The 12,661-nt window shown below is 38.6% G+C and overlaps 1 protein-coding gene across 1 annotated transcript in view; it reads right to left on the reverse strand.

Annotated features, from left to right (window-relative positions):
- Positions 1-12,661, reverse strand: part of LOC126094449 (28S ribosomal protein S30, mitochondrial) — a 77,932-nt gene that overhangs the window by 27,042 nt on the left and 38,229 nt on the right. Inside the window, exons 2-3 of the mRNA XM_049908820.1 lie at positions 8,689-8,830; positions 2,788-3,088 (exon numbers count right to left, since the gene is read on the reverse strand). Of these exons, the coding sequence (XP_049764777.1) occupies positions 2,788-3,088; positions 8,689-8,830 (443 nt within the window). The remainder of the gene's footprint in view (positions 1-2,787; positions 3,089-8,688; positions 8,831-12,661) is intronic.

The following is a 12,661-nucleotide window of genomic DNA, read 5'->3' on the forward strand; positions in this document are numbered from 1 at the left end:
AGTAGGCAGAAAACCCATTATTGTATGATTAGACAATTGCCAAACAATCAATGGAAGCAGTCACACCCATTAAATACCTGGGAATACATGTACGAAGTGATGTATAGTGGAAAAATCACGTAAAATTAATTGCACGTGAGGCTCGTGGAAGACTTGAGATTCATTGGAAGAATTCTCAGGAAGTGTAGACCACTCATGAAGGATGTAGTTTACAGAACCCTTATCTGACCAAAACTTGAAATTGCTTATCAGTTCCGGACCCATAACAGATAGTACTGATAGAGGTTAATACACAAGATACAAAGAAAAACAGCACATTTCATCACAGGCTAATTTAGTAAATGCAAAAGTATTAGGAAGAAGCTCACTGATCTCCAGCCACAGGCACTAAAAGAGGCATTCTGTACATCACGGTGTGGTTTACCACTAACATTTCAAGAGTGTATGCTATCAGAAGAGTCAATCAATGTGTGTTTTGTGAGAAAACCACGGCAATAAAATAAGTCTGTTTTGAGGTCACACAGAGGCTTACCATCAATTGTTCTTCCTGTGGACCATTCATAAATGGTACCTTAGGGAGTTTAGTTGTGTTTGTAGATAACTGCAGATCTTGCATACGTCTCTTTCAGCAATAAATCATCTGATTGTCTCATTTAATGGATTTAAAAGTTCTGTTAGCTACAGGGCATGTAGCAGTGTTCACTGAAACCAACATCACAAGTAGTGCTATATTTTAAACAGGATTCTGTATTTTCAGATGTAGCTAACAATTTTCGCTAAGAAATATTGCTGTAATCAAGTACAAATCAATTTACCAATAAGAAATACACAGTGGCTATTTAATGTGATTAGGGAAGTAGCATCTTTTTTTCAGAGTAGTGATTGTCCATATACTTCAGTATGTTAAATTTAGCTAACATAAGCACAAACACTGTTTAGCACTACAGTGAAAGTATGTTGTTAAGGTAGTGCAGAAATTAAGTTAATATGGTTTGTTTGTTTCATGTTAATGATACCCTGACTTGTTCCACATTCCTTTAGATTCATTTAATTGGAGGGATGTATGCAGCTGTTAATCAACTTTCATTTTACATGTGCTGTAATCTTCTGTAGCAAGAATTACAGTAAGCTTTCACTTCAAAAATAAAAAAAGAAGAAATGATTGTCTTTGATCCTATAAATTTTGGCACAAGAGACTGACATGGTAAATTCTTTGTCATTCTGAACAGACTGTAGTTAGTTTCATGTTCCATGGATCATCCACAAGATAAATCGTATTGATGTGGAATGAGTCATTTTACATCCACAACTTAAGACCACAACTTAATTTTTAAATATGGCTACATGTAGAGCATTTATAAAGAGCTTTTTTCTAACGTATCTACAAATGTGAGTTAGTAATTCCCACTCACCATCTTTTTACACCATTACAGTAATAAAAATTCTTCTACAGAACAGCAGGAGTTGTCAAGGAGAGTTTTTTTTGTTTCTTTTCAAATTTTACTTTGCTAGCTGTCAGATATTTTATATCATTTCATAAATGATCAAAAATTTTTGTTGCAGCATTCTTCATCCCTTTCTATACTTAAGATACCCTTAATATGGATTTTTGCTTCTGATATGGTAATTACATACATCAATGTTCCTTTTGAACTGCAATGGATTATTTACAACAAACTTTGTTAGGGAAAAATTATACTGTGAACAGTAAACAGAATGCCCAACTTCTTCAACAGATTTCTACAACATGGTCATGGGTGTGCACCACATATTTCTCTTACGGTACGTTTTTGAGCAATGAAGACTATTTCTTAAAGATGAGTTACCCCAGAACATTATTCCATATGACATTACTGAATGCAAATATGAAAAATATGTCAACTTACTGACTTGTCTCTCCCCAAGATTTGCAATGATTTTAAGTCCCGACATGGCTGAACTAACTTGTTTTAGGAGTTCCAAAATGTGCTTTTTCCAGTTTAAATTCTCATCTACATGAACACTGAAGGCTTTTGAAGTTTCTGCCCCATTTATTATTTCCTCACCATGTGTTACACTGAATTGAATATGTTGTGTCTTTTTACAACTGAGAGAGTGAGAGTGAGAGTGTGAGAGAGAGAGAGAGAGAGAGAGAGAGAGAGAGAGCGCATTCCCAGGAAACCATTCAATTATACTTTTAAGAACATTGTTTATTGTTTCTTCTGTTTCTGCATGTATGCTTGCATTGATTACAATACTACTGTCATCTGCAAAAATAACTAATTCTGCTTGTTGTATATTATATAGAAGAGGAACAACAGCGGACCAGAAACTGACTCTTGTGGAACACCATGTGTGATTTCTTCCCAATAAGAATAATGTTTACAGACTACACTGATTACTAAGTACAACTTCTGCACTCTCATATCTTTTAAGTTGTGTCTTGAGAGCACTGACTTTGGCACCACACACTCTTTGTGGAGTGGTTTCCACCTTTCATGTAAAGAGCAGTGTTTCACTTACAGTTTGGCGAGTTAGTGATGTATGTCAGCCACCTATGGAAAAGCCACTGCACAAAAAATTTCACATGAATGATAATTTTTGTCTAATTTTCCCATTTCAAATACAGTTTGATTTCTTATGACAATTATTTTAATTGTTACACTTACCATGAGCTGCAAACAATGGCACAAAAAGGTGAGAATTTCCAATGTAGAAGAAACATATGAGTAATCCTACTAAAGCTTATTTTCTCTCCATATGTTTCAGTAATATAAATTCCACCAAAAGTACTGATATGTCACTTACCTGGTATAGTAGTACCATTCCGATGGGTGAAGCCATAACCTAAGACTCTAGGATCAAACTGAAAATGTTCTATAGATGAGACTCCTTCTGGTTGCAGCCTCTCAGTATTGATGACTGGCAGTGGAAGTTCATGCCTCAGTTGTAGCACTGGTGAGCCAAAATACTGTACCGGCCTATCAGCTGGCCTTTCCACATCTTCCTTAGTAAGAAATTTCATGCCTTCTCTTCCTTTACGTTGTCGTCTACTTGGTTCCATTCCTCCAACGAACCAAAATGCTTCTACACGAGGTTCAAAGTCAACCTGAAACATTTGAGTCTCTATAGTAGCCACAGGAAGTTCTGTCTGAAACAAGATTACATTTTCATTTAAAATAAAAGCATTAAACTCAAATAAATTTTTTTCAATTTAACTGTGGTGTAGTATATCATTATGTTACATCTGCAGTTAAGAGTACATATAGCTGGTCTTTAATAGGATTTTTGAGGATGATGGAAATCTTTAAACATATCCCTGATCACTTGCATTTATATGAGAAATGTAACTAATAATTAAAGTCAGTTACAAATGAGCTTTGATATACACATTGTGAAACAATATATGAAAATTATTCCACTCAGGCTTTGGATTCCTGTCAAAAGTTTAGAGTGCATTCCAGTCAGGTAATTAATAAACTGTACACAAACATAAAATAGTAAACTGGGAATTACAAAAAATGTATAATATAAGCCTTTCTCCTCATCCCTTAGCATTTGGCAGTAGGCATCACTTAGCATTGAGCGCTGTCTAGAAGGTACACATACAACCCATCATCCAAGTTGACATTGTAGCATGTCTGCCGGACAACATTTTCAATTTCTTTGTGATATGAAGGTAAAAGAGAGGTAGTGTTTACGTTTCATGACCTTTATTTGCAAACAGTTACAAAAACTGCTCAAAATTACACCCTCATTCTTGAATTCATGCTGTGCACCAGTGCCCAACTGACCGTTGCACCCTTTCGAACACCCCTGATAAAGTGGAGACTGCATCAGAGGCTGCCATAATTCATCCTATCAGTGTCTTTATCCATCTCAATAGGTATTTCGTAAACAACAGATTTCAGGTGCCCCAGGTGAAAAAATCAAGGGGCATCAAGTCAGGGAAATGTGGAAGCCATGCCCTATCCAGTTCTCACCAAAGGTCTCATCCAAATGATTTCGCACCGCATGCGGCAAGTACACAGATGCATAGTCATGTTGATACCACATGCACTATGTTGAGTGGAACACGTTCCAAAAGCTCTGGCAGTGTTTCCCTTACGAAGTTTAAGTACCTGTCCGTGTTCAGTCATCTGGAGAGCATATAAAGACCAATCAGATTATTGCCTACCAAACCTGTCCAAACGCTGATAGCAAAACACTCTTGGTGACCACAAACAAAAGCAGTATGAGGATTTTCCCAAACCCGTGTTTGTTGATTCTGGCTGTTGAACACAACTTCGTTTGTAAAGGATGCCTCATCTGTAAAAAGTACAAAGTATGGGAATTCAGGTTGAATCGCACACTTCTGCAAAAATCACTGTCAGAAGTCAATGCAATGTCGAACATCTTCTGGATTAAGGGTCTGAGCTTTCTGAAGGCAGTAAGAGTGAAACAGACCATGGAATGGCTTACACCCATTTCTCGAGAAACACTCTGTGAGTTTGTCGAGGGCACATTTTGCAGCAGCGCTAATGCATCCTCTTTGAGCTCTGATGCACAGTGTGTGTTAGTGACTGCGTAAAACCGGCCTTTGCACCTGTATCACAAAACAAATGTGTCAAGTTTCAATGTATGGCATAAATGCAACAGCACCATTCCAATAACCTGTCAGTGGACAACTCACCTCAAGTGCACCAGTCTCTCCTGGGGGTCTGTGGATGACAGTGAAATTGCATGGCTCTGGCACCCGAGGATTTAGGAACCACTGAATATATAACCATTGAGCTGTGAGAGCATTCCCACCCGCTGACGCGTAAGCGCAGTGGATGTCACCCTTTCCTCCCAAAGAAAGTGCTCCTTCCAATTTCATCTTTGGTGCTGTCAATTTCATCATTTACTACTGTACTTTAAACGTAAGTTTAAGTATTACAGTACAGCCAGTTTAACCTTTAGAGCTGTTTGCCAACTTTAAATGCAATATTCAATCCCGTCAGCCAACTTTAAACTGTGTATTCTGATGATGCTCTAGTTCATTTGAAGAGCGAAACAGGTAATGAAAAATACAGTGCTACTTGTGGCTGTTTTCTAAAACTTAGTTTTAACAGTCACTCCCTCTGCAGGCAATGTCTGCTCTTACTAAGGTATGTGGCCATGGGTTGCTATGTGAAAGTTGTTTGCTTGACCCAGTCTACCAGCCCTCACATTTTTATTTACACTCATTTTATAAACACCCTGTATAAGTAGTGACAGTTTAAATGTGAAGAGATTTTTTAACTTGGGGAATGTAAAACATTGTCTTTAGGAAAGAGTTAAAGCAACAGTTACCTGTTAGGTTTTGAAATTTATTTTATTATCGTTTACCAGTTTCAGGCTCTTTCATTTCCATTGTCAGAAAATGCACATATTTTCACAAATGATACCAATACCAAATCAAACTATAAAATAATTTGCTGTTGCTTTGTTTACAGTTTTATTTTGTTTCATCATTAACTGTAAAATTGTGCACCTGGTGAATAAAAACATTCAAAACCAATAACAGTGAAATAAAGCAAAAAGCTATTTTGTCAGTAGATAACATTTTGAGGTTATGACCACTGCATGATAACACATGTTTTGAAATTACCAACCACTAATTTGATGACATCTTTTAAAAACATTTAACTGTTTCTTGTCATTACCAATTTTAATCTTTTTTTTTTTTCATTAGATACCTGCAATACATTTACAGGGTGAACTAGTAATCATCTGTTGTTTGTTTTGAGTATTATGATAGCAATGGAAATTTTGTAACTTTTCCAGGTACCTTGTATTTTTTTGTTTAGTGCAAAACAAGGCACCAACACACTTTTCAGTGCATTACTGTTTCAAGCTAAAATATAGAGTGGGTCACCAACTGTACTCATGAAATGCTGAAAACCTTTATCGTGTCAGAGACAGTAAAGGACTTGGAAGAGCAGTTGAATGGAATGGACAGTATCTTGAAAGGAGGATACAAGACGAACATCAACAAAAGCAAAACGAGGATAATGGAATGTAGTCGAATTAAGTCGGTTGATGCTGAGGGAATTAGATTAGGAAACGACACACTTAAAGTAGTAAAGGAGTTTTGCTATTTGGGGAGCAACATAACTGATGATGGTCAAAGTAGAGAGGATATAAAATGTAGACTGGCAATGGGAAGGAAAGCATTTCTGAAGGAGAGAAATTTGTTAACAGCGAGTATAGATTTAAGTGTCTGGAAGCCGTTTCTAAAAGTATTTGTATGGAGTGTAGCCATGTATGGAAGTAAAATATGGATGATAAATAGTTTGGACAAGAAGAGAATTGAAGCTTTTGAAATATGGTGCTACAGAAGAATGCTGAAGATTAGATGGGTAGATCACATAACTAATGAGGAGGTATTGAATAGAATTGGGGAGGAGTTTGTGGCACAACTTGACTAGAAGAAGGGAGTTGGTAGGACATGTTCTGAGGCATCAAGGGAACACCAATTTAGTATTGGAGGGCAGCATGAAGGGTAAAAATCGTAGAGGGAGACCAAGAGATGAATACACTATGCAGATTCAGAAGGATGTAGGTTGCAATAGGTACTGGGAGATGAAGAAGTCTGCACAGGATAGAGTAGCATGGAGAGCTGCATCAAACCAGTCTCAGGACTGAAGACCACAACAACAACATTAACGCATTTTAACATGGGAAGGGGACTATAAGGACAGAAGAGATGCTGGAAGGATCATTCCCATCTACATTGTTCAGAGGACCTTGTGCTGGCAAGAAAGATTTCCCTCCACATTCCCTCCACTACTGCGAAACAATAAGTGTCACTATGGCTGCAGCTGGGTGCATTTAGGTGTGTGTGTGGGGAGAGGGGGGGGGGGGTTGCATGCGCACGCTGCCTTCAGTAGTAATTTGTTTTCGTTGCACCTGTGAGCCTATACTGCTTGAGACTGCTTCAGAGTTCTCTTTAAATCTCATGTAAGAAATTTTATATAGCCAGCACTATTTCACTGATAAGTAATAACATACTGCAATCAATACTGCAATCAGTTAAGTAGTTTACAACTTGTTACTAAATTCACAACAATGTAATGCTTCATTAACAAGTCTATAATATAGGTGGAGGTCTAAGATCACTAGAAACATGTATAAGTATATACCTTTTACTTCTTTTGCATAACAACATTGTTGAAGCCAGCTCATACTGAAGTATCAGCAGATCTAACAGTAGATTACGTAAGTTCAATGTAATGCACATATTTCTCAATTCAGCCATGACCGAAGCTAATCATGCAATGGTGGTTCTGAAGCCTCTTGAATACTAGCAACTGTAATAGCAGTGTTGTGTGGATGTGATGGATATATTTCGTGTAAGCTCTTTCCCCAATTCTGGAAGACTCCAGCCATTTTTTATTCTATTGTTCACTGCTGAATCTCTAGCTCTTCACAGGACATTGGTAGTGGGGATTTTACAATGACTAATTTCTGAATCATGAGTGGTTTACTTAGCCACATCTTAGTGTTGTAATATACCTTCATCCAGCAGCAGAGGCTGACACTGACGATTGTGGAATAAGGTTAGCAATTCCTGCTGTTGTTGTTGAGGTCTACAGTCCAAAGACTGGTTTGATGCAGCTCTCCACATACATCTATACTGTGCAAGCCTCTTCGTACCTGCATAATTGCTTCATCAAATTTGAATCTGTTTCCTGTAGTCAAGCATTGTTCTCTGGCCCCCATGCACATAAGTGCGTACGCCCGCGCGCGCGCGCCCACACACACACACACACACACACACACACACACTGACACACTTTTCTCTCTCTCTCTCTCTCTCTCTCTCTCTCTCTCTCTCCTTCCACTATTACAAAATCGATGACTCCTTGTTGCCTCAGGATTTGTACCATCAACCTATTTGTTGTTTTAGTCAAGTTGGGCAATAAATTCCTTCCTCCACCCCCCTCCCAATTTGATTCAGTACCTCCCTTTAAGAAGAGGCTTTTCTGGCTCTCACACATGTGGATAGCTTATAATGACCATTTTACCCAGCTTTTCTACAGAGGAGTTACAAAATATTTAATTAATATTAAATCCAAGCACAAATTCAAATTGTAGAAGAGATTACATACCAAATAACCATAATCACAGGCTGATTGCACGTATAATTAATGAGCTGGTAATTTTGATATGCAAATTTCCCCCACAAAAGTAGTTTTCCCACAATTCTGAACCAACTGACATGTTACCAAGGAAAAGGGCCTTAGGATGAGAATGTCCACAAACTTAGTAAAATAGTCCCAAGATGATATCTTCACAAAAAGGAAGACAGGAGCTATTGCATTCAAATTTGTTTCGCTGTCACTTTTCCGTGGAAGGAGAACCCGCCCACTCACCCCTTCTTTTTAAGCAAGGGGGTGCTGCACTTCTGTCTACATAGAATGAGCAACCTAAAAGTGAGAGAGTCTTTCCCGCCTCTCCACCTCAAACGCTGCAGGGGGGGATCAGTGCTGCCTCCCTGATGAAGGTGGCTGCATTGAACTAGTTTTTCAGGAAACAAAACAAAACATGCACACGTACACATACATGCACGCATGCACATGAACCCGCGCACGCGTGTGCGCGCACACACACACACACACACACACACACACACACACACACACGCACACGCACACACAAAACATGGGATTGTTGGCGAATGACAAAATAGTTGCCGAGATTCACCTGAGCTGTTAGAAGATGTGGAATAAAAGGTGATAAATTTGCCAGTAAAATTCTGTTTATTTGTTTTATTACAGAGGCTGCAACTGCATTTTCCATTTTACCCTCATCCAGATTATTTCTGCCATCCAGTTCTTCCTTCCTCCTGCAACAGACAATACATTTAGTCTTTCTTAGATTATGGTCCAACAATAATAAACTTTTTCTTTGTTTCCTGAGATCAGATGAGATTCGGAACAAATGAGAATGATAGTTACACAACTTTCTACATTCTTTACAACTCTTAGTTCAACAGCAAGGAGTAATTTTTTTTTACATCCTTTGTGATTCGAACATTTGTCTGAAAACAGCATTAAAGTCTCACCTAGCACTTGGTCAGTGATCGTAGATCACAACCAACACAAAATTCTTGTTGACTTTATCAAATGTCATGTTACATTCCTTGACTAATTATCTAACCACTTGTAATCCATATCTCTATCCATTCATCAAGATTTCATTTGAAATAATTCTTGTATCAAATATACGTAAAAAGTAATAATGACTAATTAATAAAAGGCATAAATCAAGAAGACAAACACCATATATAACTGAGCACTGAAGGGATGTACCAAACACCTGACACACACTACTATCAACTTTGAAACAGTATGGCTAGTCATTCAGAAAAAACACAATTTTTTGTCTTAACAGAGGGCAAATCACTGAGCCACAGCATTCATCTGCTGTCAGAATACAAATCACAATTTCATAATATGGGTGATGCTAATAATATCACAGCACAGACAACTCTTATCACGGGTTATCCCCAGCAAGAGAGAGAGCCCAGAGATATTGGGCAACGTCATATGCAAGACACGGTTAATGCTACTTCCTTGAATCTGCATGACTGAAAATATATTTCCTTTGGTCACTGTGTTTTACTTGACTGGGTTATGTAATTATTTTCCACATACAGACATTCACATTCAAAGCCATAGTTTGATATACATGCATTTTCTGCTGGTGAATTTGCTAAGTCATTTCTGTCATTTTTGTATTGGTACCCAATACGATTTTCCTTCGAATTGCAAGAGATCAAAACAGAATGAAGAATATAATGTAATGCCCCAATGGGGATGAGGTCATCAGCTACCTTGTAGTTGCAAACTGATCTGACCTTATCAACAGTGTCAGTAGAGAAACTGGGATTAGTTATCATGACATCACAGTGATGGTGGTTATTAAAATTCATAAATCAATCAAGAAGGCTAGGACAGTTTTGATGCTGGAAAGAACAGTTACACAGTTGTTAGCATCCTGCTTAGACAACAAATGGACATCATTTATTTCAAATGAATGGGCATAGAGGCCACTCCTTCAGCAGGGTCTGTGCAGGCAAGCACGGACAAGGGATGCTAGTTATTAGAAGCTCCAATATTAAATGCATTATGGAGCCCCTTAGGGAAATAACATCCAGGTCTGGAAAGAAATTCAATGTGTGCTCAGTAAGTCTGCTGGGAGGCATCATCCGAGATGTGGACACGGTCCTGCCTGTGGCTACTGAGGGTGCATCTTGCAGTCGTCTGCAAGTTGTCTCTTATGTTGTCACAAATAATGTCTGTCGTTTGGGTTCTGAGGTCATCCTCATCTCATACAGGTGACTGGCGAAAGAAGGGAAGACTGCTGGTCTTCCACAGGAGGAGCAAGTAGAGTTCACAATTTGCTATATCGTACCCAGAGTTGCTCAGGGCCCTTTAGTTTCAAGCCAAGTGCAGTTTGAGATCCTGTGATGAACACTCACCAGTCGACACACGGAGAGTGAAATCAGACTGTGTACAAAGTTCCTGGCTTTACAGCCCTCCAGGAAAGTTGTTGAGCTGAAATTATTCTAAAAACCGAGAGACGGCTGAAACAGAAATTGGAAAGTTCCAAAATACTTAGCAAGGCATGGACCATATATCACAAAGAGAGGTTAGTTGCAATAGGAGGGGAAGTGTCACTGCTGTCAACAGAAATATTGTGCGTATTGAGGTTGAAACTGAGTCTGACTGTGGGGTTATCTGGATGTATGTAACAGGTCTAAGTGAAGTGATGTTGATTATCAGATGCATTTACCAGCCACCCAATTCTGCCCTGACTGTTTCAGAATCACTCAAAGAAAGTCTACACTCCATAATGTCTAGCAGTTGTCACAGAGATTGGGTCTGCATAAGGCAAATAAACGAAACATGACCCTTTGTTTTCCACTCTTAACCGCTTCCACAAGTGTTGTTGATTTTGACAATGACCAATCAAATCTATCACTGAAGAAAGGTGGAGGGCCCTCTTGTTCAAGTTCCTTCATGAATTTTATATAAGAAAGGTTCTATAAACCTTTCAAGTTTTTTGTTCTACGAGGCCACACCAAAAATTTGATGTGTAAATGTCGATAGAAACACATTGGTTTGAAGCTGATGGACTCTAGTGCACTTGGTTCAAAGTGTTCCATGTAAAGATTTGTCACAACAAGCAATTGCCATGCCATCAGTTTGTTCCTAATACTTTTCAGCAAACAAGAAATACATGACATAAAAAAAGGTCTAAAGAGTGAAACAATCATTGAACTTTTGCAATCAGTTCCAAGGATTCAAAAACTGAGACTCAAGTTTAAGAGGTTACCACATTAAAACTGACCATAATACCCTTTTCCTTGAGCAAAAATTGACCAAGGCAGTGTAAAAAGTAAGTGGCTTTGCACATGTGGTGTTTGCACTTCCCCACATAATTGCTGAGAATATGTATTTTGCATGTAGGTGTGCCAATATTACTAACTACGATGTAAGCGTGTGGACAAAAAATCTACTCACGATGCAGCAGCCAGAGAATACACATACAAAAGGTATTATGTTCACAAACTTCTGGACTCAGAGGCTCTTTCCTTTGGCAGAAGGACTGAAGGGGAAGGAAGGGGTTGAAGAAAATGACTGGTGTTACGTAAACACTGTTCAGCCTTTTACACTGGCATGACTACTACCAAGTTATCAGTTAGGATGAATGGGGATGGGTATAGGGTGTGGCAACATGCAATATCCTGTTACAGAGCATGCACTACATCATGACGGTCGTGACCTTGGTGCCTGTTTCATTACATCCGCCATCTGCATTCTTCCCCCAGATGCAAGTTCGTCAGAGCTCCACAGTTGGTAGGAGCTACAATACGATGTTGGTTCTTGCCACCCATGTATGCTAATTCTTTCTAATTTTTCAGGTCTCGGCATTTCTTCACAGTAATCATTCCTTTCTTCACTCAATTTTACACATGTTTCATTTTCTGACCTCTCTATGTTTCACCATACCCCTCCCACCTCTATCACATATGACGCACTTAGCTTTTAGCTCTTATTAACTCATGCAGAACACTTTAGCAGTAATCTCTGTGGTGCGTATTACCCAATCTTCCACCTTTAAGCTCTCAGGTTTTGAAATATCTTCTGGTGCAGTCTCCAACAATCAGTCTTTCCTTCTCATCCCATTAGGTGAGTCTCCGCTGACCCAGGGTTCTGGTGAGTTTTCTGAACAGTAACACTTTTCCTAAACCTCACCAGTCCTTTTTCTTCACCCCTCTTCCTTCCCTTCAACATTTCTGCTAGAAGAAGAATCCACTGGCTTGAAAGCCTGTATATGTAATACCTTTCTTTGGTGTGTTCTCCATCTGCCACTTGGTGAGCAGATTTTTTATCTATCCAATTACATTATATTTCCAAAAAACTGATTTTTTTTCATTGAAATACTACTAATTATGGATCTTATCAACCAAAATAACCAATCTCTGAAAATATAATGTAACTGGACAGATAAAAAATCTACTCACCAAGCAGCAGCAGGAGAACACACGTATAAAAGATATTAGAATTTGCAAGCTTTCAGTGGCTCCTTCTTCTGGCAAAAGGGTTGAAGAGGAAGGAAGAGGGGTGAAGGACTGGTGAGGTTTAAGAAAATGATAGAGTTCAGAAAA

The sequence above is a fragment of the Schistocerca cancellata genome, chromosome 8 (assembly GCF_023864275.1).
Source record: "Schistocerca cancellata isolate TAMUIC-IGC-003103 chromosome 8, iqSchCanc2.1, whole genome shotgun sequence".
NCBI lineage: Eukaryota > Metazoa > Arthropoda > Insecta > Orthoptera > Acrididae > Schistocerca > Schistocerca cancellata.